General features: G+C 37.7%; 1 protein-coding gene and 1 long non-coding RNA gene across 3 annotated transcripts in view; one reads left to right on the top strand and one right to left on the bottom strand.

Moving 5' to 3' along the window:
- The window catches only part of MOSPD2 (motile sperm domain containing 2), a 57,803-nt gene that overhangs the window by 2,234 nt on the left and 28,993 nt on the right, over window positions 1-26,576 (bottom strand). For both annotated transcript variants that reach the window (XM_045874921.3, XM_064573762.1), the window contains exons 8-14: window positions 16,499-16,623; window positions 13,527-13,703; window positions 12,788-12,900; window positions 10,368-10,464; window positions 9,454-9,550; window positions 8,754-8,883; window positions 513-615 (exon numbers count right to left, since the gene is read on the bottom strand). In XM_045874921.3, coding sequence (XP_045730877.1) covers window positions 513-615; window positions 8,754-8,883; window positions 9,454-9,550; window positions 10,368-10,464; window positions 12,788-12,900; window positions 13,527-13,703; window positions 16,499-16,623 — 842 coding nt within the window. The remainder of the gene's footprint in view (window positions 1-512; window positions 616-8,753; window positions 8,884-9,453; window positions 9,551-10,367; window positions 10,465-12,787; window positions 12,901-13,526; window positions 13,704-16,498; window positions 16,624-26,576) is intronic.
- Window positions 614-16,564, top strand: LOC135361904 (uncharacterized). Its single transcript, XR_010406041.1, has 3 exons — window positions 614-1,466; window positions 5,867-6,053; window positions 16,434-16,564. It is a non-coding gene; the product is annotated as an uncharacterized LOC135361904 (long non-coding RNA).

The following is a 26,576-nucleotide window of genomic DNA, read 5'->3' as shown; positions in this document are numbered from 1 at the left end:
GACAAATAGGAATATTAGAAACCCAACCATTTACAGGATGGGGTCTATCCACTCTGAGCAGCTGGGAGCTGGCAATGCCATGAGGGATTACATTTGTTTGGTGAATAGACGTGCACCCTCTCACTCCTGTTTTGGAAAGGTCTAATTTTCTAGTGGAGAAGGAGCAAAGCAAGTACCTTCCTGGCGGTACCTAAACCAGCTACTCAGAAAGAGAGCCCCTCCATCTTTTTCAAGTTGAAATGGTACTCCTCTCATGAGATCAGATTCTTTGGTACTCCCCCAGGCACCATACAACTTGTCCAAATTAAAATGGCCAGAGCTTTTCAAAAGTTAATAGATCTCCAAAAGTAACTCACCACTTACGATTTCAGATTTGGCTTCCCTTCACAAAGAAAAGAGCATTTCTGTCATGTCTATGCCAAAGGTCTTCCTTACATCAGTGGGGAAAAAGTGGATTACTAATATTAGTTAGCTTAACACCTCTGTTTTAGTTAGGGAGAAAGAACACTTACTTGCAGATAAAGATCTTCACTGGTTTTATCAGACATGTTAAAAGCACTGTCTTTTAATGTCAGAGTGGTTGGTTTACTGCTCTCAACAATATGGCATCTTAACCTATGAAAGTCCAAAGGAAACACAACTTCTTAAAATTTTTAATGAAATTTTTTTTATAAAAGTATAATGTGAGAAAAGTCAAACACAGAAGTTCATGTAACCGGGATGCAAGTCCTCCTCCTCCCCAGATACACATGTATGGTGGCAGCTCACTGTGGATCTATCTTGGAAGGGGAGCACAACTGGCCACCCCCAAATGCGCCTCTCTGGCACAAGGATTATCTGGAGCTGGTTATTTTTTAAGAAACAGCAGACCTAAGAAAAGCTTTGAAAACCTTTTGTCAGGGACACGGCCATCAATAAGGGAAGGAAAGGTCCATCTATAAGGGTGTCTTCCTCTCCCTGCCAGGACGAGGGGATGACAGAAATCTCTAAGAACTCTTTTTTTAATTTTTAATTTTTAGTACAAGTGAGTTGTTAAAGGGCAGATTTTTTTTTTAAATTAACATTTAATGGAAAAGGGACCAATCGACATCTGCTGAACCACTTTACCCTTGTTCACTATGATTTTCCTGACAGCCCCCCATAATGGACTCCCTTACGCCCCAACATCTTGTCTTGAGCTGGAGATGGTATTTAAGGTGGTGTCTTGGGCCACTTTGGGGAGTTTAACTGTTTTCCTGGGTATCTCCCATATATACAGGAGGTATACATGGTATTAAACTTCTGCTTTTCTCCTATTAATTATTATTTCAGGGGGTGGGGGTCTCAGCCAAGAACCTAGCATGGTAGATGATAAGTAATTTTTCCTCTCCTACATTTTGGCAACCTACGCTGGGGCCTGCTGAAACACCGTACTCGCCTGGGAGCCTACAGATGGGAGCGTGGAAAACCGGCAAAAGCCGGCAAAGGTAAGAATTCTTACCAAAGCCCGCTTTCCTGGATCTCACTCTGGTGCCAGGTCGAGAGAGAAAGGTCAAAATTTGACCTTGTCCCTTCCTTTCCAAATTTAGATTAGCAGAAGAAAATAGGTCAAATGAGGTCTTCGTTTCATCTTGTTCTAGGTCTCGAGAGCTTGGTGTTGTGACCAGCAAGAATATTCTTTTTGGTCCCTGTCAGCTGGGGAGGATGCATGTGTCCACAGGTGTCTGGCAGCTAGTGGAATAGGCTGGGGATCTGAGGCACAAAGTGACAGGCAGCATCCTCTCTGTCCAGCTGTGCCAGCTCTCAGGGCAGTTTGTCATTAGGGGCCCCAATCCATGAGGGGCCTTTGTCCTCTCAGCTTTTGTGGTCATTAGTGCTGGAAAAGTCCAATCCAGTAAACCCTTCCCTGATGTCACAGATTAGACGGTCTTAGACTGGAGGCCTCTCACATTCTTGTGGGAAAGGAGAGATAGCACCTTCACTACACCATTCTTACCACTTGGAGCAATGGAAGTCTTTGCTTTCTTATGCTAACTCTCGGGATCCTGTGAGGACTGCATTTTTTTGCACGTCTCTGGGGATGCCTCTTTATGTCCATGGTTAAACCAAAAGAAGGCCTATTGGCTTGAGTCGAGTCGCTATTGAGATTAATATAAGATCCTACTTTTCAATGCCAGATGATGGATCTTTTGAATTGGAAAAGCTTCTATGTTTAAAAAACTTTGAGAGAGCTCTCATCCTAAGCAATTGTCTTAACTTGTACCTCTGGAAAGACCAAATTGAAAGGAGAATATGAAGGAGAATGGCCACCAGCCTGAGAGACTTCCTAAGCAAGATGAAATTATGAAGTTCTTCTTACCTCCACGTTCAGAAGATACGTGCCAAATATAGAGAAGAGGTAAAAGATTAGTGGCCACTCATTCACCACTCACAGGGACTGTGACTAGCTGCTAAGGGTTGTTCTTCCCACCCACGATTATACTGTAGTTATCAGACAAGCCACCTGGCTCCCCCATGGAAAACTCTCCTCACTAGAAACATGACCAAAATTTCTCCCAGGCCCTCCCACAAATGTTCAGGAAATGGGTCAGCTGAAGGCTGATGTTTGGGGGCTGCTAGAAGCAATAGTAAGGGTTTTTTTCTTCCCCTTTAAGGCCTTTGTGGAATACTTTATATAAACTTTTTAAAGGCATAGTGCATTAAACCCTGAAGCTCCAAAACATAGAAATCACTTCCTTTCCATCTTAGTTGGAAATTTCTCCCAGATATAGAGCAAATTGAAGAAAATGTAGTTGCATGGGTGGTATCAGTCCCTTGATACCATTCAGGCTGCAAAAGAATTATTTGAGTAATTAAAAGCAAATCTTTGACTTGCAAATCTTTACAAAACCAGAAATGCAACACTGGAAGCAATTCGAAGTCCACCTAACCTTACCAATCCTAAAACCTCCCCTAGTCATCTCAAAATAGATGTAGGTACTGTAAAAGATCAGGATGTTGGAAAACAGAACTGTCCTGTGCTTAAGAAAAAGAACACAGAAATAGAAATTACTTTGGACATCAGATAATAGGCAAATATATCCCAAAACCCCTTGATACTTTCTCTGTGCCTTTGAGGTACAGATTTTCTGCCCTATCTTCTCTAGGACCTGACAGCTACCTCTTTGAAATACAAACTTTAGGGAAGTGATTCTCATCAGAAGGAAAAAGGGGTTATTTGGGATTTTGGCAAATGAAAAAAAAAAAAACAAAAAAAAAACAGTAAAAAGCTTTTAGCCATCTGAGCAGGCAAACTGATTCCAACTGTCAGAAACACAATTTGAACGTAAATGTTCTTTTATATAAACTAGTGAGTTTTGTGTTACTGTACCTGATTCATGGCTAAAATTTTAGAGCTATAGCTAAAAGGTCTCTGTGTCTGTATGTTTATGTGTGTCTCTACGTTTATGTGTGTCTCTATATATATGTTACAGATGTGTAATGCTTTTCCACCTCAGGATGGTATTGTGAAAATTAATTTGTAAAAGCTCTCTTTGATTGGCTTAAAGAAAAATAAGTACTTACCAAGTTAAGTATTCCTAAACCTCTTAGAAATACAGAAACTAACCCGTGTCTTTCAAGTTCATGTGATATATATTAATTCTAGGTAAAATAAAAGCTAAATTTGCTGGTTTAAAGTTGTCAATATTAGATACAATGCAGACATGCAACTTTTTTTTCTTCTGGAGTTTACTATTCAGATGGGTTCATGTTATCTTGGGTACATAATTTGTCAGCACGAAAAATAGCTTGGGATGATGACTGACTCTGATGTTTCATGAAGCTGTCATGAGTAGTCAAGCATAATTGTTGGAAGCAAGTGATTTAGAAGTAAGTTGGATAAGAGTTGAAAGCAAGTGATTTAGAAGTAAGTCGGATAAGAGTTTTTAGGTGAAGTCTACTTAAAAACAGGTTTTCAAATCTGACAACTTGAAACTTTAGTTTTGCTAAGTTAGACGGGAAAATCACTGACTGTAAGATAAAATACTGAAACATTAATTACTAAACATCGGTTTAAGTATCTACTTTTGGCTTCTTACTACAGAGGGACTAAAAATATTTAGTCTGTTAGTAAACATATCTATCTTGTGCCACACTGAAAAACTGTACTATGAGAAAGCATATGCTTCTAGAAATGATGTATTCATAAATTTGCCAATCTACAGAATGCTGGTGTTAACACAGTTGCTTACCACTTAGTTTTCACTAGAAATCATGGTTTCTAAGGGTTAAGAATTCTAATTCATATATGTAATTGCTAGAAATAATAGAAGCAACTAACTCCATGTGCAAGGAAAATAGGATGTGTTTTGGCTGAGGAAATGTATGAAATATGGACATGTATTTTTGTTAAGGGGAATGAAAGTAATTTTCTCTTATAATAAAGCTGGTTATTTCAGAATAGGGAAGATAATAAAGGACAAACTAAATGGATATAGACAGTTGGAAAGAGAAAATTTCACTTTGTGTAGTCAAGCTGGCTAAAATTGAGTGTATTAGTTATAAAGGTTATATACAAATAAGCTTCAACATCAACAGTGTACTTATGTAAAACTAAAAATTTCATCTGCTAAAAGGACAACCTTTTCTTGGACTATCAGTCAGCTACTGAGAAGAGACTGCAAAAGGCTTTTCTTTAGCTTTTAAGTAATCTGCCTAGAAAGCAAAGATGGTGCGTTTTATCAAAATAATTTCCTGTGCTCCATGTTATCTTTATCAAGAGCTCTTTGATTGTTTAGCTCTTTTAATCTTTAGAAGACTATTTTCCTAAGTTTTACTCACAACTATGTAACTGTATGTGCCTTTGATATTTTATTGTCACTATGGTTAAATGGATAATTATTATTTCATGATGACTTATGATCCCATTTAGTCTAAAGTGTCTAAAACCTTCTGACGTTTTTGACAGACCCCAACTCAAATTCTAAATGAAGTCTTTTTGACCTTGAACATCTCTGAAATTTTTCAGAGGGCCCTGGGATCGAGCCCCGCATCGGGCTCCCTGCTCGGCAGGAGGCCTGCTTCTCCCTTTCCTACTCCCTCTGCCTGTGTTCCCTCTCTAGCTGTCTCTGTCAAATAAATAAATAAAATCTTAAAAAAAGATGTAAAACTAATTAGGCTTATTTGCTATGTTAAATTACATGGGAAGCATTGTCAAATAAGTAATACTAAACCTTCTTTAGATTATATTTGTATAGGTATGTTATTAATATAAAAGTGTTCCAGAAATTGTATAAAATTCCTAGAATGTCGTGGTATAACGTTATGGTTTGTAATTCTAGTTATTATCTTACAATGCTGTATATGTCACAGAAATAACCAAATTTCCTTGTCAGAAGCTGTATTACCATAAACTCTCATCAGATCTGTAACCATGGCCATTTTTAAGTCTTTTTGTCACTTAAAGAAGCTATTGTTTTACTCTGATCCTTTTGCAAATGGGTTTCATCTTCAGAGATTCATGGAAAGGACTCTGACAAGTACTCCTAAAAACAGGTTTCTAGTAACTTTCAGATCATAAGACTGAACTGGGTAAGAACTTCAAGAACTAAAAAAACAGGATTCAAGCAGACCAAGAATTAATAACATGGGATTGAATGAACTGATGACTATACTTTTTATTGCTGGTTCTTTAATGTTTGGTTTTCCCAGATTTAAGGTAATCTTTTACTCTTTTCTCATAAGCTATCTATGATTGGCAGTAATTCGGTAAACTACTTTTGTGATCAGGACTGAAACAATTTTTCTCCCTACCTGATTCTTCCAGAATTCAGAAACTCTTAGTATTCTTTCATGGTAATAGTTTTTTTTTTCCCGCATAATAATCTGTTCTCCTTGTAATTAATAGGACACAATTGGAAGCATGGTTATATTACCAAGGCTTTGACTGGAATGTCATATTTGAAAATAATATGCATAAAATCAGGTATGACCAGAACTTTAAGGAACTAAGATTGACTTTATGGAACCAATAAAGCTCCTTGGAAAAAATGGACCTGTAACCTTGCTTACAGAATTCTGGACAGCCTCACCAGGTGAGTAAGGAAGGTCCCTTACCTTGGCAGGCTCAGGGGCTTCGAGGAGAGGAATTAATCTAAATCTGTAAAATAACCTTACCCTTGTTGACTGTGCTTTTCCTGATAACCTCTCATAACTGGCTCCCCGCTCCCCACTTTTGTCTTTCGCTGGAGATGGTATTTAAGGTGGGTAGAGGCAATGTATAATAACACAAGCAATCACACATACCGCTCAAGAACCTAGGAAAAGTTTTTTTTATATGGTGTTCAGTAGAATTCACCCCATCTTACTACTTGAAGGAAACCACCCTTTCTAGATAGGGGTCGTTGCTTTACCTGGGCCTTCAGTATCAAACCACCAAGTCTCCCTCTTTCTGTGAGGTAAGCGAGCCTCTCTTGACTTACAGAAAACCAAACCATAAGGAATTGATTTAAAAAGACAAAAAATAACCTGCTTTTGAGGGACTGTTTGATAAGAACTTCAAATTAATCTCCATCTTTTATACCAGTGTTACTTAATCTTTCAGTTTGTTTTCATAGCCATGCCTTTGACAAAAGTAAACTCTTGATGAGGAGAAAGTAGACCCTGTTACAATATGGAAATTTAAATATGTAACTACTCCATCTAAAAACAAGTCAAGCCCACCACGAGCCTTAATGTGTATCTGCGTTCCTTCCTTCTTCCTGACTAAAGCTGACCCATACCTTGGCTTTAGTGCAATTCCTGAGAAAGCTGAAGGGACAGGACCTATCAATCAATGATTTACCTTCTAGAGTCGGCTTCTCCCATTGAAAAACCCACACCAAACAAGCCCTTTGTCAACACCACATTCTTCCTTCCTCCAACAAACCAAACCTGTAGAACAGTGCTATTACCTTCATTTCTTTAGAACCTGGTTCCTGCCCACTGAAAATGCTCTCTATGAGGTCAGTGATGGCCTCTGTGATGTCACCAATAGCCACCGCTCACACTTCATCCTTCCTGATTGGCATGGCAGCACTTAGTAGCACTGGTCCCTTCCTCTTTTGTCAAACACACTTTCCTAGACTTGGATGACAGAGCTCACCTACTGGTTTCCCTCCTGAGTCCCTGATGGACGGTCGTCCTCCGGCCACTAAATCCTCCTCTAGGCTGGGACAACTGAAATAAAGCTTATCTTCCCAGGCCCACTCCTGTCCTCCTCCCTTCTGTGAACAAGCCTGCAGTGATCTTGTCAAAGGTGACTCAGGTCAGGTTGACGCTCTCCCATGGGTCTTACCAGGGTGACCAAGCTCCTCCTCTGGGCCCTGTCCATCCCTCCAGCTTTCTTCTTACCCTGGATCCTTTCACCTCTGTGTTCCAGCCACATCTGTATTCTTTCAATTCCTTTTGAAGATTTAACCCAGCCATGGCTGTTAAGAGGTTTCCCAGCTTCTCATTTATCAAGGGGGACAAAGAATTACCTACCTCCTAGGGTCATTTTAATGACGAAGTGAATAAATCAGAGTAAAGCACTTAGAATGGTGCAGGCTTGCAGCACGCGCTATTTGTGTTAACTCAGTTTCACTTTCACCTGTGTCTGCCTAGAGTTTGTTTTCCACATAGCCCCCAGAATAAGCCTTAAAAAAAAATTTAATTAAAAAAGGCCAAATCACTTCCTGGCTCTGCTTAGCACCAGACTAATAGTTTTTCTTCTCAAAATCAGAAGTCCTCACTATGGTAATCATCTGCCTTCCTACTACCTCTTTGACCTCATCTCCCACATTATCTCCCCCACCCTCCTGAACTGAGTTCAAGCTACATTTCCCTCCTTGCTGTTCCTTACACAGGCCAAGCACACTTTTTCAGTTGTGGTTCCTTCCACCTAGAAAGCACTTTTTCCAGTTATCTAAGTGGCTTACTCTCTTTTCCTTCAGGTCCTACATTTTTGTCATCAGAGTGGCCCTCCTTAACTACCCACCATGGAGAATCCTCAATCTAGGCACTACTGACATTTTGAGCCAGATCATTCTGTCTTGGGGGGGGGGGGCTCTGTTCTTTGCATTGTGGGATGTTTAGCAGCATCCCTGGTCTCAAAGTACTGGATGCCACAGTACCCCAAAGCCCAGTTGTGATAATGGACAGTGTTCTCCAACACTGACAAGTGTCCCCTGGGAGGCAGAACTGGCACACTCCAAAATAAAATCATTACACAGGTTTCTCCTCTTTTCTCCTTTTCTATAGATCTTTACATGCACATACATGCTTGTATATGCTGATGTAGGCAAAGGATTTTCCTCCTAATATATCATAGGTATTTTTCCGTATCAGAACATAAAGATTTACCACACTGTCTCAAATAGTTGCAGAATACTCCCGCACATACTCAAGTGCATTTGACTATTGCTTTACTGAGGATCATTTAGGTTCTTTCTTTCCCATTTTTTCATTAGCACAAACAATGGTGAAAGACACACATTCTAGTACACAGGGTGAGTGTTCCTACAAAGGGAACTGCTGGTACAGAGAGATCTACGTTTGTAATTTTGACACCTCCAGATTCTTGCACTGACCTGTAAACAAGTCTGCTATTAGCAACCTCCTTGCGAAACTGCAGATCGCCTTCACCTGGGTCACACTAGAAGCCTAAATGTCTGCCAAATGCAAGAAGGAAGAGACCCCTGCCTAGTCCATGCAGGCACTTCTCTCCTTCTGCTTCTTCCCATCACATTTGAGAGTCCTTGAGTAAAAAAGCATACCTATGCTCCATCACTTTGTTTCTGGGAACTTCTTTCCAGAACTGAGTCAATTCTGCTGGGCCCGTGCCAGATGACTGTTCCATTTCTGCAGCCATTATCAGGAAACGGTCTTGGGCAGAGACTGTTAAACCTGCATTCCAAAAGGGTAACTTACTATATAAACAAGAACCTTTACAAAGGGCTGGACACGTGGTTTAAGGCATTATTGTAGAAAACAATGGAAAAAGAGTAATACGGAAGTACCTTAAAGAAAAAAATTTTCTAAAAAGGATTTAAAAAAAATTCCCATTTCAACTGGCATCCGTTTAAACAATTTTATGTGCTAAAAAACCATTTTAGGGGCGCCTGGGTGGCTCAGTCAGTTAAGCGTCTGCCTTAGGCTCAGGTCATGTTCCTGGGCTCATGCCCCACGCTGGGCTCTCTGCTCAGCGGGGAGTCTGCTTCTCCCTCTCTCTGCCTGCCACTCCCCTTGCTTATGCTTGCTCTCTCTCTCAGATAAATAAAATCTTAAAAAAAAACACATTGTAATGAGAAACATTGACCCATCTCATTTTACACAGGAGAAAAGAGATGCCTACAGTGCAGTGAGGTGACTTGTTGACACTGAGCTAGTTTCTAGATTCTAGTCTGGCTCTATGGACTCCTCACCCGGCCCCAGGTACCCCAGCACACCCTCTGAGGCCATCAGGCCACAACTCACCCCCGTGGGGAGACACAACTATATCAACTGATGCACCAGGGTCACAACTGCTGTTGCTTGGCTTGACTCTGTATTTTTCTGGAGCAGTTGTTCTCACCTGTTTATAAATACAGTGGTCATATAATAACTAATAACATAAGAAAAATGTTTCTTTTGGGGTAAATGGCTTAAAAATGAGTTTTAAAAAATTAACAGTTAATAATAAAGTCTACAAAACAACCATGGTGGTTAGGCATAGAATGTATTTTTCCCCATCAATAGGAAAACGGTATCTTAATCTATTTTAAAAAATATTCACTCGTAAGTCCAATTGTCACTTAGTCTTCCTTTTAAAGAAAAAAAATCTATGAAATATCCTGTCTGGTAATTTCCTAAATTTAATAATACAAATTAAAAAAAACCCTGTGTATTAGGACACGTTATAATAGCATTCACAAATTAAAACACACTATATTCAAAGAACATCCAGAACATCTTAATACTTACAATATGGGGTAGTGGTAAACTCAGTCATTAGGTCAGTATCCAGTATAAACTACATTCCAAACTATATCACACTCAGGGGGAAATGCACTTTTGATTTTATCGTTTTATTTTCACTGTCATTATGAATTATTTATATAATGAAGAGTGATTTTCCTTGGGTTTTTATTTACCACAAACATTAAAGCCTGGGATTAATTTGGACGTTAGCCTATTATGGCTCATTAAAGATTGAGATATAGATCCTGGGGAAAATTGTAGATAAGCTATGCCACGTGGTTAAAACTAGAAGGCAGTATTACATGCCTAAAAATATCAAATAAAAACACCGTGCAAGTTAAAAATTCTCAATCTTTCAATTAAAATATGTCTGAGATCACTTCCCCTATCAGATTTCCACATAGAATTTATTATATCTTTCTGATATTTACCTTAAATGCTACGATGTTTTTGGTTACATTTGTCAACACTATTAAAGTTTTCTTCTCTCCAGATTCTGTACTTCCAAAATACAGTTCTTCTGCTGGGCTAGGTGGTGACAAAAATATAAGGCATTTGTATTATTCGGAATAAATGACAGTCTAATCATTAGCTGGAAGAAAAGTATTTGTTTAATATTTTCTGCTCATTTGTATAGAGATTTCATCAAAAAAGAAAAGCTTATAAGGCAACTACCTAATATAGTTTGTGTTTTAATCTTACTAATTCATTGCATGCTATTTAAAAGTCCTATGGTTTTCCCCAAGAATCAAAAGCAAAATAGGAAAAGGACAGGAGAGAGAGTTAGGAAGATTCTGAATTAGCCTATAATCAGCACCATCTTAAGGTGCATTTAAACTCTTTGGAAGGTTATAGATAATCAAGACAAAGAAGAAACGGCTGCTTCAACTTTAATTACAAAGAGATTAGAATGGGACATAATTCTATACACCAAAAAGCATAACTTAAAATGAAAGGTCATTAGAGATGTACTTAAGTCACAGAATAATTCCTTAGGTAATTCCTTAATAATAAAGGCTTTTTCTGAGTAATATGGAATACAAAAAACAAAAATAAAATTTGGGGTGGGAAATATTGGTTAAACAGTAAAATCAGTGAACCTCAAAGTGCAAATTTTACTATTGCTGGCCGCTGTAGTACTCATGACCTAAAATCAAAACTAAAAGACTAAAGCAAAGTTTGTGTAGTTTAATTACATTCGTCAAATTGTATCAGGTGCCTCCAAACAATGGGCAGAACAGTGTTTTTATTTTAGATAAAAAGGTGAGGGGCGCCTGGGTGGCTCAGTCGTTAAGCGTCTGCCTTCGGCTCAGGTCATGATCCCGGGGTCCTGGGATCGAGCCCCGCATCGGGCTCCCTGCTCAGCTGGGAGTCCGCTTCTCCCTCTCCCACTCCCCCTGCTTGTGTTCCCTCTCTCGCTGTCTCTCTCTCTCTCTCTGTGTCAAATAAATAAATAAAATCTTAAAAAAAAAAGGTGAATTATTCAGGCTGTCCTTCACTTTGAGCTATATATGTAAGTAGATTCATTTTATATCAGGAATGCCTACATATCAGAGACAGTCATTTGGAGGACACACATTTTTTAAGGACGTGCTTTCCGAGGAGGGCTTTGCCCAACTCTGGACAAGACAAATTAGCATGGTTGCTGCCTTCTTTTTAGAACCCAATCTGAAATTGACCACAGAGAAGAGAAGGGTCATGAATCTCAGAACCGCTCACAGTAACCAGCACAAAACCCGTGAGACATTGTGGAGAGACAGACGCTGGTGGGTCCCCATGCCTGTGCAGGAGCAGTGCTGTGACCTGCCCAGGGGCAGAGGCAGGGAGCCGAAGAGCCCAAACTGCAGCCCTAGACGCTGCCTTGTTCCCCTCCGGCTTTCTTCCCAGGCAGCTCTTCCAGCCAACTCCCGACATTTCTAAGTCAAGACCTATGGTTTTGACAGGCTTCCAATGAAAACACAGTGTGTAACTTCTAAACCAGTGAAGGGAAAAATGGAAAACAAACTCCACAGGGGGGGAAATGGCAAAGAAAAACCACGGTGAACAGAATATGCATGTGTTGTCCCCCACCTCTGTCCCCCCATAAACACACACAGATGGTAGATAAATCCAGATATAACAGTAATCAAAAATATGCAAACAAACTAGTCTTATCAATTTGAATATCAGATTTTTAAAAAGTCTGGCTGTATTGTTCATAAGAGTCATACCTAAAACAGTTACACAGAAAGATTTAAAGTATGGGAGGGGAAATGATACATTAGGTCATCACTAAGTAAAGTCGGTACAGCAACATTAACATAAGGCCATATAGATTTACCAACGAAAAGCATCATTAGTGAGAAAGAGATCTTTACATAATGATAATTACAAACAACCCTAAATCTTAAGATTGAGTAACCCAGAAACAAAAATAGAGATGTACTGAATTCTGGCTTTGGTAAAAAAACAACAACCCTATTTTTCTAGTTCAGCTTTAGCTTTTAGAAAGTCAAACTGATAAATGCTTAGTTCAATGTCATTTCTGCCATCCTTGAACTTATGCAAGCCAAACAGTACCAGTAAAATGAGAAAAAATGTATGTCATTCAGATTAACTGTGAATATATGAATATTCACTTTTATTTACTGATATGAAATGAGGGCCCTTTAAACACATTTAATGGAATAAATAACAAAAAGGTAGCTAAATTATCTACTATGACTGGAAACCAAGGTGAGTCTTTGGATAACCTTTAATTTTATATTTCCACAGTTTGAAAAATAATACAGGAGTTTTCTTAATTTTGCAATTCCTTCAAGATAATCAAGACAGGTTATAAAAGCATAGCTAAAAAATCAACTATGATTACCTGATGTGTAATAAGGGCCCTTTAAACACACTCAGTGGTTTTTTGAAAGCTTTCATTTTGGAATCAACCTTTTCAGTTTCTTCTGCTTTGGAAGTATGTTCGGTTAGGTTAATCTAAAGACAAAAAAAAAATATGAAGAAAGAAAAGATAAAGAAATTTAGTTTCATGCTGATATCTGGGCAGTTCATCAGGTCAAAAAGTAAACATAGTGATTCAATCCAAATTACAATCTTTAACCTAAGTTCAGCACACCTAAATTATGTATTTAACATATATTAACATGACCATGAACATATATGAGAGCATACTTCAATAAGTCGCTACAGAAAATATAACATGGTCTTTCCCTTAGTCTTTAAATTTCTTCTAAGTTATAACATATTTATCCCTCTATCAAGCCCCTGATGACTCATAAAAAGATAACTGAGTGCTCTTTCAAAACTGAAATAGAGGAAGTAGAAGGTTGTAAACTAACTACTTTTCTCTCAGGTAAATCAAAAATATTTTCAATAAAACAATTCCTTCAAAATGCATTTTGCCAATTTTTATACAAATGCATGAAATCAGCCTTTTTAAACACCACAGTGATACTACTGGTTAGCTAGTACCATCCTTCCTCTTATTTACAGACAAAGATGGGGAAGGGCGGCAAGTTAAGTGAATTACAATCACATACACAGCTAGTTGCAGAATGGTGGACAGGCCACAGGTTTTGACGCCATTTTGTTGTTAAAATTACCTTTTTTAGAAGAGTTATTTGTTCTTCACTAGAAACTGTTTCCAGGGTTTCTTTGCCATCACTTTCTATATCTTCTTTACTTGAAGCTTCATCCTCACTGGCAATAGGCCCATTTTCACACAATGGTGTCTGGAAGTCATCATCTACTAGTGGTGGATAGCTATACTTGAAAGGATCCTAAAAGAAAGGAATTTTATAACAGCCTGCTAACAGGTGGGTAGAGAAATAATTCTCTAAGTAAAATTAAAATCCACTCTCCTGGCCAAAAAAAAAAAAAAAAAAAGGAAAAAAAACCAGACTTAATTAGTGAAATTTTTAAAAAAGGAAGCATTTCAAAACACAAAGGGAAAGAGCAGAAAGTGGTGTGGACAACTGGCTAGCCATCTGTGAAAGCACCGAGTTGGATCTTTAGCTCATTCTTTGCACCAAAAAGAATTTCAGATGGATAAAAACTTTGAAGTATGTATTTTTTAAAAAAGTTTATTTATTTTTTTAGTAATCTCTACCCTCAATGTGGGGCTCAAGCCCATGACCTCGAGATCAAGAGTAGCACGCTCTTCCGATGGAATCAGCCAGGCACTCCAAAAGTGTGTATTTTTTTAAAACCCCTGTAAGCTTAAAAAAAAAAAAAAAAGCTCCAGAACAACACACAGGATTAAAAAACAGAAAACACAAAACCTAAGTATTGAAGACCTTTCTAATCATAGCACAAAACCTAGCAGGCATAAAAATATTGATAAAAATGGAGCACGCTAAAATGAAACATCTCTGAATTGCAAAAAAAACAAAACCCAACAATCAACCAACCAACCACACCCCCTCGCCAAGAAAACCCCCTAAAAAACCAAGTTTTTTTTTTTCTTTAAAGCCACAACTGGGAAAATTATGTACCACATGTATCAGAAACAAGATAGCTTTTGTTAATATATACAAATCAACAAGAAAAGAGTAATAACAGAAAAAATAAAGGAATGATACAGAGTTCATAGAAAAAGAAGACTACCTTTTAAATAATAAAAAATGCTCATCATCACTTACAACAACAGAAATGCAAAACCACAATATTTTTCACCCAAGACTGGCAATGATTACAAAAATGAGGTTCAAGCATGCCACACATAATTGGGAAATGAGCACAATCTCTTTAGAGGGAAACTGGCAACAGGTAACAAAATTTAAACTACAAATACCCGTTGACCTGATGATTTTACCTCTAGGAGTTCATCTTCTACTTACACTGCTGTACCCATGTACCAAGAGTTATTTACAAGGATATTCATTGCAGCACTATTAATAATGGCAAGATTAGGAAACAACTACTAGTCCTTCAAAAGAGAACTGATTAAATACATTATGTTACATCTATACAATGGAATATTCTGAAATGGTTTAAAAAATCAGGTAGACTTCTAAGAATCAATATGGCATAACCTAACAAGAAATGTGGAAAAACTAGTACAACATACATGAAAAAATAAAATGGACAGAATATCTCTAGAAGAGAAAACTTGGAAACAGTGACTGACTGCCTGTGGAGAGTGGCAGTGGGCAGTAATGTGGGGAGGGAGACATACTTTTCACTAAGCTGTTGTACTTTTCAGTCTTCTGGTACTGTTTGCTTTAAAAAAGAAAGGTCTATGTATTACTTTTGGGGAAAATTATGTTAAAGAATAGTAGTCCTACTACAATTCTGAGTATAGTCCTGAAAAAAATACATCATTAATGACAGAGAAGGGAGACACTCTTTTCTACCTCTAAAAACAATTTTTGCTAGATACCATTAATTTTAAGATATAACAATTCTATGGGCAAATTATTAAAAAGAAATCAAATAGCTCGTTTAACTAAAGGCAGAACCTGAAATGAACCATACTGTGTTCTTGTTAAAATGTAAAATATAAAGCCTTAAAATAGGAAAGTCGCAAATTTCAAATTAAAAATACTGTATGGTGACTAACATAACATAATGAAATAAAATTAAAAAAAAATAAAAATATTGGTTCAAGTTTTTTCTTATTAAAGAAAACAAAAGGACATACCAAAACTTTTTATCTTGCTAGTCACTTGATTCTGGTTGAATACAATTTTGCCAGGTAGACAGTATATGAAATAGATTATAAAAATCAAACAACTGAAATATTATCAATCAAGTTAACCCAAAGCATACCAAATCCATAGGTTTTCATAGTTTAGAGGAAAAATCATTATCACAGTATGTTTCACTGTTATGTAGTATTAAAAATTTAACACGTACCTACTTATTCCTGGTCTCTTATTTGTAAGTAGTATAACCATTTCAAAAAAACTTGATTATCTTTTAAATTAAAAAGACTGTTCAACAGTAAACAAATGGAAGCAAACTAAGGCACATGAAAAAAATTCAATAACTCATGGCTACTAATTAAATAATTTATGGTTCATCTCTAGATACAGGAATACTATGTCACCATAAAGAAGAGTAAAACAGTTTGTCATATTGATTTGGAATGATCTCTAAGACACGTTGTAAAGAAAAAAATAGGACGCATAATGGTGTAAAAACACACTACTTGTTTAAAAGAGATGGGAGGGAGAAAGAATTACATATTTGCTTATATGTATTACAAATATACTGTACTGCTTACATAGGCAATACAGATTCATGGAAATAAATATAAGAAATGGAACTGGGGAGAGGAAGAGAGTGACTAGGATAGCAGTAGAAAGACTTTTTACTGAATACTGTTTCTGAATATTTGTACTGAATAGAATACTTTTCAGTTTAGAATCATGTGATTCTAAAAATTCTCAAAATGAAAATTTAACACCTTGAAAACTTATATAAAAAATGTCTGTAATGGTGTTATTTTGGAGTATCTATGATCTTTCTCTGGATATTAAGATATTGCTTTTTCTTCTTCCTTAAAGAAATACAGCCTAATGTGCCATGATGCAGTCTTATTTTAGAAACACATTCCGAGGACGATACTTACAGTCCCACCCATGTGGGGAGGCAGATACTCGACACTGACATAGTCCTGGACTTCATTTTTGCTGGTAAACTTCAACAAACTCACTGCTTCCGGACCAAGCCAGGATTTCACAATTTTGAAAGCAGCTGAAGAAGAAACAGTCACTTCATTAAATTCATTCTCTTTCTCAATTAATTTACTGTATGTGGTAATGTAGGTTTTCTGAAATTTGTTTGGGCAAAACTCTGTTAATATGTATCTTTCTGTGGTGTGATAATTAACATTCACTAATTCCTGTAGGCATTTACACTGTGACGATCTGTTAATGGGTTTCAAATGTTCCATGAAGATTCAGGAAGATGAAATTACCTTGATGTGCATCAATAAACTTATCAAGGTTCTGGCCTCTGTACAAATCTGTCAATGATCCCCACTACTAAGATTCCCAGACACAGAACCAAATAGCACTGTAGTTTGAGGAATAACTGCACAATAGTATGGAAAGTCATTTTTCCTTACACTCCTGATCAATCCCCAACCTGAAAAACCTTCTCAAATGGGAAGTCAACAAGAGAAGGAAGTAGCTCTCCTCATGGGTTTGAGCTAGACTCAGACTTCATCCTAACCCTAAACTTTTGCCTTTCTTGCAAGCTCTGCAGCTTATATAATTGTGAGGAACTTATTTATGGAACCTACAAGAATACATTGTTATCAAACACAGCTCTTTAGTAATTACAATCTTGCTCTTTCATGCTATTCTAATTTATACTTAATTTTTTAAACCTTGCTTCCATTCTGACATTCTAAACACATTTTAAAGAAATTAAAAGAGGAATCCTGCATTAAATTTGTAAAAGCATCAATGAAAAAAAATCAGGAAATAAAACAGTATGATAAAAATTAAATAGTGGTTCAGAAAACTGCATTTTTACTTTGGCTAATTATGCTTAAATTTTACATGAGGTTTACATTTTCATTAATTTCAATTTAAAAAGTCTGAGTTGACATGTTTGAAGCTATGCTACTTGAATTAACCAAAGTGCTAAATCTAATTTTTTATAACAGCTTTGTTGAAATATAATATGACATATCATAAAATTCACCCTTTAAAGTATGCACATCAAAGGTTTTAAGTGTATTCAGACAACTGTATAACCATCACCACTATTTAATTTTAGAACATGTTCATAACACCAAAAAGAAACCCCTGCCCATAAGCAATTCTCCTTAATCTCCCTACCTTATTCCCTGGCAACCACTAATCTACTTTCTGGATTTGCCTATTTTGGATATTAATATAAATGCCATCATACAACATGGGGTTTTCTTTTTTTTATTGGCTTTGTTCACTCAGGATGCTTTCACGGGTCATCTATGATGTAAGCATGTATTGGTATTTAATTCCTTTTCATGGCCGAATAATTTTCCATTTTATGGATCTACAACATTTGTTTATCCATTCGCCAACTGATAAACATTTGAGTAGTTTCCACTTGTTATTATTATGAATAATACTGCTATGAACATCTGTGTACAAGTTTTTATGTAGACATGCTTTCAATTCTCTTGGGAATATACTTAGGAATGGAATTGAATTATACGGTAATTCAATGTTTAACTTTTTGAGGAACTGCCAAACTGCTTTCCAGAGTGGCTGCACCATTTTACATTCTCACCAGTAATGTATGAGGATTCTAATTTCTCCATATCCTCAACACTTGTTACTGTCTTTTTGATTATAGCCATCCTAGTTGGTGTGAAGTAGTATCTCATTTGGTTTTGACTTGTAGCTCTCTAATGACTAATGATGTTGTGCATCTTTTTATATGTTTATTGCCCATTTGCATAACTTCTTTGGAAAAATGTCTATTCAAATCTTTCGCCCTTTTTAATTGGGCCATTTGTCTTTTTATTGTGTGCTGTAAAAGCCACTTATATATTCTAGATCTAAGTCCCTTATCAGATGTATGATTTGTAAATATTTTACTCCATTCTGAGAGTTGTCTTTTCACCTTCTGGATGGTGTCCTTCGAAGTACAAAATTTTGAATTTTAATGAAGTCCAATGTATCTGTTCTTTTGTTGCTTGTGCTTTTCTGGTGTCATATCCAGAAACCACTGCCTAATCCAAGGTCACAAAGATTTACTCCCATGGTTTCTTTTTTTTTTTTTTTTTTTTTTTTTTTTTTTTTATTTTTTTTTTTATTTTTTTTTTATTTTTTTTTTTTTAAAGATTTTATTTATTTATTTGACAGAGAGAGAGAGACAGTGAGAGAGGGAACACAAGCAGGGGGAGTGGAGAGGGAGAAGCAGGCTTCCCGCAGAGCAGGGAGCCCGATGTGGGGCTCGATCCCAGGACCCTGGGATCATGACCTGAGCCGAAGGCAGCCGCTTAACCGACTGAGCCACCCAGGCACCCCTCCCATGGTTTCTTCTTTTATAGTTCTAACCCTTACAATCAGGTCTCTGATCCACTTTGAGCTTATTTTTGTATATGGAGGGAGGTAGAGGTCCAACTTCACTGTTCAATTATTCCAGTATCATTTATTAAAGAGACTATTCTTTCTCAAGAGAGATCTTGGAAGACAGTGGCAGAGTAGAAGGACCCTAAGGCATGCCTCGTCCCACAAATACAACTAGATAACTATCAAATCATCCTAAATGCCCCAGAAATTCATCTGAAGATTGGCAGAACAAACTCCACGAGGTAGAGACAAGGCCACATCAAAGAAGGTAGGAAGTACAGAGACCTGGCTTAGGAGAGAAATGGATTATGGCTGCTGCAATGGGGAGGGAGCCTTGGTCACGGAGAAGGGCAAGAGACAGACTAGCACACAGGGGAGCACGTGGGGAAAACAAATCCCCACAGCAACTGGCTTGGAAAGCGAGAGGGCCTGAATTTCGTGAGCTCTTGCAATCAGTAGGGCTTAAAGTGGAGTTTTAAACCTCAGCGTGCTTGGCTTTGGAAGAGCTCAGAGGACACTGGGGCTGCTCCTGGGGAGAAAGCAGGACAAACAGCCCATGGATATACAGTGTGGAAACAGAGATCTGAAGAGCACCCGGGGCACAGTACGGAGGTTATCTGCTCATCTTGGAGCATGTCCCAGACAGGCAGCATTCATGGAGAGACCCCTTGGGGAACAAAGAAACTGGCAGGTACCATTTCACTCCCCACCCCCGCCAGCATAAGCACAGGGCCACCTGCAGGAACCAGCACAGTACTGACACTTGCTACCTAACTTGCTTACACCCAAGCTCTTCCACAGCCCCATGCTCTAGAAGAAACACCCTTCCCAGTCACGCTTCCCTCAGCTCCAGGTCTGCAGGCCCCCTCCCCCAGGAGACCGGCCCAAACCCTTGCCAATACTGCATCTCCTGACCCAGGAGTTTTGTGAGGCCCCGACAGGTCTCACTTCACAAACAGACCAGAGCACACCTAGTTAAAATGTGCCACATTCAGGCCAGGGACCAAACTCTGCCCACAACAGGCAAAGAGAGCCTCTGCAGATGCCTGGCCTGAAGGATAAAGTGGTCAGGACACAACAGCAGAGGACACACAGCACACACTGGAGACACTCCCAGAAGCGCCAGGCCCTGGGGAACAGGGGACACCACATGGCAGGGCACTATAGCACTTCTTCCTCATAAGGCAGTTACCCTTAAGAACAGGAGATGTAGGGCGCCTGGGTGGCTCAGTTGGTTAAGTGACTGCCTTCGGCTCAGGTCATGATCCTGGAGTCCCTGGATCGAGTCCCACATCGGGCTCCCTGCTCGGCAGGGAGTCTGCTTCTCCCTCTCCCACTCCCCGTTTGTGTTCCCTCTCTCGCTGTGTCTTTCTCTGTCAAATAAATAAATAAAATCTTTAAAAAAAAAAAAAAGAACAGGAGATGTAGCTGACTTTCCTAACACACCAAGACAGGCATAGAGACTTAGACAAAATGAGAAGACAGAGAGATTTATCCCACATGAAAGAACAGGATGAGGCCACGGCCAGAGATCTAAGTGAAACAGATACAAGTAACATGCCTGGTGGAGAATTTTTTTAAAAGATTCATTTATTTTATTTTATTTTATTTATTTTTAAAGATTTTATTTATTTATTTGAGAGAGAGAGAATGAGAGAGAGCACATGAGAGGGGGGAGGGTCAGAGGGAGAAGCAGACTCCCCGCCGAGCAGGGAGCCCGATGCGGGACTCGATCCAGGGACTCCAGGATCATGACCTGAGCCGAAGGCAGTCGCCCAACCAACTGAGCCACCCAGGCGCCCAAGATTAATTTATTTTAGAGAGACAGTGTGAGCAGGGGTAGGGGCAGAGGGAGAGAGAGAGAGAGAGAATTCCAAGCAGATTCCACACCGAGCATGGAGCCCAACGAGGGACTTGATTCCATGACCTCGAGGCCACAACCCAAGCAGAAACCAAGAGTCAGATGCTCAACTGACTGAGCCATCCAGGCGCCCCCTGATGGAGAATTTAAAGCAATGACCACAAGGATACTCACTGGACTTGAGAAAAGAGTGGAAGGCATCAGTGAGACCATGAACACAGAGATAAGGGATAACAAAGCAGAGATAAAGATCTCAATAAACAAAATGAGAAACACACTTGATGGAATGAAAAGCAGGATGAAATAAGCAGAGAAATGAATTAGTGACCTAGAAGAGTAATGGAAAATAAGATGAACAAAAGAGAGAAAAAAGAATTGTGCAAAATGAGAACAGACTAGGGAACTCAGTTGACTCCATCAAACATAATAACATTCATATTATAGGAGTCCCAGAAGAAGAATAAAGAGAAAAGGGGGCAGAGAATTTCTTTGAAGAAATAGTGGCTGAAAACTTCCCTAACCTGGGGAAGGAAACAGATATCTAGATCCAGGTGTCACAGAGAACCCCTAACAAAATTATCAAAAGCAGATCCACATCAAGACATATTGTAGGGGCGCCTGGGTGGCTCAGTCAGTTAAGCATCTGACTCTTGGTTTTGGCTCACGTCATGATCTCAGGGTCATAAGATCGAGCCCCACGTCAGGCTCTGCACTCTGCAGAGTCTGCTTGTCCTCCTCCCTCCCCCTCAAATAAATAAATAAAATCTTTAAAAAAAGACATATTGTAATTAAGATGGCAAAATATGGTGATAAGGAAAAAAATACTAAAAACAGCAAGACAAAAGAAGACAGTTACATACAAAGGGAACCCCATAAGGCTATCAATGGATTTTTCAGCAGAAACTTTATAAGCCAGAAAGGAATGGTATGATATATTCAAAATGCTGAATGGGAAAAACCTGCGGCCAAGATTATTCTATCCAGCAAGGCTATCAGTCAGAATAGAAGGAGAAATAATGAGGTTCCCAGACAAAAACAAAGGAGTTCATGACTACTACTAACCCAGCCCTGTGAGAAATATTAAAGGGGACTCGAAGTGGAAAGGAGAGACCAAAAGTGACAGTATAAAGGTAGGAAACACTGAAGCAGTAAAAATGAATATTTCTGTAAGAAATCAGTCAAGGAACTCACAAAATAAAAGGATGTAAAATATGACACCCTACACTTAAAATGTGGGGAGAGAGGAACAAAGAATGGGTTCAAAGTTAGAAGACCATCAACTTAATATAGACTGCTATATGCAGAAGAGGTTATTTATATACAAACATAATGGTAACCACAAATCAAAAACCACTAACAAGTAGGCAAAGAATAAAGAGAAAGAAATCCAAGTATACCACTAAAGAAAATCAGCAAACCATGAAAGACAAAAAAGGGATTAGAGAAAATCTTCAGAAACAACCACAAAACAAGTAATAAAATGGCAATAAATACATATGTGTTAATAATTACTCTGAATGTAAATGGACTAAATGCTCCAATCAAAAGACACAGGGTTATAGAATGGATAAAAAAAACAAGACCCATCTATATGCTACCTACAAGAGACTCGTTTTAGACCTACAATACTGTAGATTGAAAGTGAGCAGATAGAAACATTTACCATGCAAATGGCTGGCAAAAGAAAGCCAGAGAAGCAACACTTATATTGGACAAACTGGACTTTAAAACAAAGACTAACAAGAGACAAAGAAGGACACTATATAATCATAAAGAGGATAACCCAAAAAGAAGAAACAATTGTAAATATTTATGCACCCAGCATGGGAACACCCAAATACACAAAACAGTAAGAAACATAAATGAACTAATCAATAATACAATAGTAGAAGACTTTAACATCCCACTTACATCAATGGACAGATCATCTAAACAGAAAATAAACAAGGAAACAATGGCTTTGAGTGACACACTAGACCAGATGGACTTAACAGATATATTCAGAACATTCCATCCAAAGACAGCAGAATACAAATTTTTTTTTAAACTGTGCATGGAACATTCTCCAGAACAGATCACATATTAGGCCACAAAACATGCCTCAACAAATTCAAAAAGATCAAAGTCATACCATGCATCTTTTCTGACCACAATGCTATGGAACTAGAAGTCAACCACAAGAAAAAAATCTGGAAAGAGCACAAATACATGGAGGTCAAATAACATGTTACTAAACAATGAATGGGTCAACCAGGAAGTCAAAGAAATAAAAAAGTACATGGAAACAAATGAAAATGAAAACACAATGATTCAATACCTTTGGGACGCAGCAGAAGCAGTTCTAAGAGGGAAGTTTATAGCAATACAGGCCGACCTCAAGAAGCAAGAAAAATCACAAATAACCTGACCTTATACCTAAGGACCTGGAAAAACCTAAAGCCAACAGAAGGAAATGAAACCTAAAGCCAACAGAAGGAAAGAAATAATAAAGATCAGAGCAGAAACAAATGATATAAAAACTAAAGAAACAACAGAACAGATGGATGGAACCAGAAGCTGATGCTTTGAAAAAACCAATATAAAAAGACAAAGGACCCAAATAAATAAAATCACAAATAAAAGAGGAGAAATAACAATAAACACTACAGAAATACAATTATAAGAGAATATTATGAAAAACTATGCCAACAAATTAGACAACCTAGAAGAACATTCCTAGAAACATATAAATGACCAAACCTGAAACAGCTTGAAGAAATAGAAAATGTGAACAGACCAATTATCAGCAAAGAAATTGAATCATAATAAAAAAAAAAATCCCAATAAACAAAAGTCCAGGACCAGACGGCTGCACAGGCAAATCCTACCACACATTTAAAGAAGAGTTAATACGTATTCTTCTCAAACTATTCCAAAAAAAAAAAAAAACAGAAGGAAAACTTCCAAATTCATCTTACGAAGCCAGTATTACCCCGATACCAAAACCAGATAAAGATACCACAAAAAAAGAGAACTACAGTCCAGTATCTTTGATGAACACAGATGCAAAAATCCTCAAAAAAACACTAGCAAACCAAATTCAACAATACATTAAAAAAATCCTTCACCACAATCAGGTGGGATTTATTCTTGGGTTGCAAGGGTGGTTCTATATTTGCAAATCAATCAATGTGATACATCACATCAATAAGAGAAAAGATAAGAACCATGTGATCATTTCAATAGATGCAAAAAAGTATCTGACAAGATACAACATCCATTCATGATAAAAATCCTCAACAAAGTAGGTTTACAAAGAACACCTCAACATAATAAAGGCCATATATGAAAACCCACAGCTAACATCATCCTCAGTGGGGAAGAGCCTTTCCCCTAAGGTTGGGAACAAGACAAGGATGTCCACTCTCATCACTTTTATTGAACATGGTACCGGAAGCCCTAGCCACATGCAGTCAGACAACAAAAAGAAATAAAAAGCATCCAAACTGGCAAGGAAGAAGTAAAACTTTCACTATTTGCAGATGACACGATACTATATGTAGAAAACCTGAAAGACTCCACCAAAAAACTGCTAGGACTGATAAATGAATTCAGTAAAGTCGCAGGATACAAAATCAACATAGAGAAATCTGTTGCATTTCTATACACCAATAATGAAGCAGCAGAAAGAGAAAGAAAATAATCCCATCAAAAATAGTAAGATAACTAGGAATAAACTTAACCAAAGAGGTGAAAGACCCGTACCTGAAAACTATAAAAACATTGATGAAAGAAATTCAAGACAACACAAAGAAATGCAAAGACATTCCATGCTCATGGATTGGAAGAACAAATATTGTTAAAATGTCTATACTACCCAAAACAATATACACAATTAATGCAATCCCTAATCAAAGTACCAACAGCATTTTTCACAGAACTAGAACAAATAATACTACATTTGTATGGAACCATAAGACCCAGAATAGCCAAAACAATCTCGAAAAAGAAAAGCCAAAGGTGGAGGCATCATAATTGCAGGCTTCAAGTTATATTACAAAGATGTACTGGACCACTTTCTAAACCATACACAAAAATAAATTCAAAATGGATTAAAGATTTAAATGTGAGACCTGAAACCATATGAATCCTAGAATAGAGTACAGGCAGTAACTTCTCTGACATCATTTGTAGCAACCTTTTTCTAGATAGGTCCCTCAGAGGCAAGGGAAAAAGAAGCAAAAATAAACTATTGGGACTACACCCCCCCAAAAAAAATCTTTATCAGAGTGATGGAAACAATCAATAAAACTGAAAGACAAACTACTGAATGGGAGAAGATATTTGAGAAGATTTATTTGCGGCGGGGGGAGAATGTGTGAGAGGGCCCGTGGAGGGGAGGGGCAGAGGGAGAGAGAGAATCTCATGCAGACTACCTGCTGAGCATGGAGCTCAACTCGAGGCTTGATATCACGACCCTGAGATCATGACCTGAGCTGAAATCAAGAGTTGGACACTTAACCGACTGAACCACCCAAGCGCCCTGCAAATGATGTATCTGATAAAGGGTTAGTATCCAAAATATATAAAGAACTTATAAAACTCAACACCCAAAAAACAAATAATCCAACTAAAGATGGGCAGAAGACATGAACAGACATATCTCCAAAGAAGACATCCAGATGGCCAACAGACTCATGAAAAGATGCTCATCAACACTTATAATCAGGGAAATGCAAATCAAAACTACAATGAGATATCACTTCACACCTGTCGGAATGGCTAAAATAAACACAAGAAACAGGTGTTGGCGAGGATGTGGAAAAAAGGAATCCTCATGCACTGTTGGTGAGAATGCAAACAGGTGCAGCCACTATAAAAAAACAGTATGGAGGTTCCTCAAAAGGTTAAAAATAGAACTACGCTATGATCCAGCAATTGCATTACTAGGTATTTACCCAAAGAATACAAACCCCCCCCCCCAAAGAACAAACAAAAAAAACAAATTCAAAGGGATACATGCACCCTTATGTTTACAGCAGCATTATTTACAACAGCCAAGATATGAAGCAGCCCAAGTGTCCATTAATTAGTGAATAGAGGAGATGTGGTATAATATATATATATATGTATATATATATATGTATATATATATATGTATATATATATATATACACACACACACATATACACACACAATGAACTATTACTCAGCCATAAGAAATAATGAAATCTTGCCATTTGCAATGACATGGATGGAGCTAGAGTATTATGCTAAGTGAAATAAGTGAGTCAGAGAAAGACAAATACCATATGATTTCACTCATATGTGGAATTTAAGAAACAAACAAAGGGGAAAAAAAGAGACAAATCAAGAAACAGATTCTTAATTATAGACAACAAACTGATGGTTACCAGAGGGGAGGGAGTGGGTTAAATAGGTGACGGGGATTAAGGTATGTACTTGTCATGATGAGCACTGTGTGATTAAAATAAAAATTTAAGACTATTCTATCTCCACTGAAATGTCTTGGTATTACTGTCAAAAAAAGAGTGATTATTCATAAATATTAGGGTTTACTTCTTGACTCTCAACACTATTTTACTGATCTATATGTTTATCCTTATGTCTGTATCACGACATCTTAATTACTGTAGCTTTGTATTGAGTTTTGAAACTAAGGAATGTCAGTCCTTTAATTTCATTGTTCTTTTGCAAGAGTATTTTTACTACTCTTTTTTTTTTTTTTTTTAAGATTTTATTTATTTATTTGACAGAGAGAGACACAGCGAGA

Source organism: Mirounga angustirostris, unplaced genomic scaffold (assembly GCF_029215605.1).
Source record: "Mirounga angustirostris isolate CCGP_5_RB_7025 unplaced genomic scaffold, mMirAng1.0.hap1 SCAF_11, whole genome shotgun sequence".
NCBI classification, from domain to species: Eukaryota; Metazoa; Chordata; class Mammalia; order Carnivora; family Phocidae; genus Mirounga; species Mirounga angustirostris.
The sequence above is the reverse complement of the archived record's forward strand: the minus strand, read 5'-3'. Positions and strand labels throughout refer to the sequence as shown.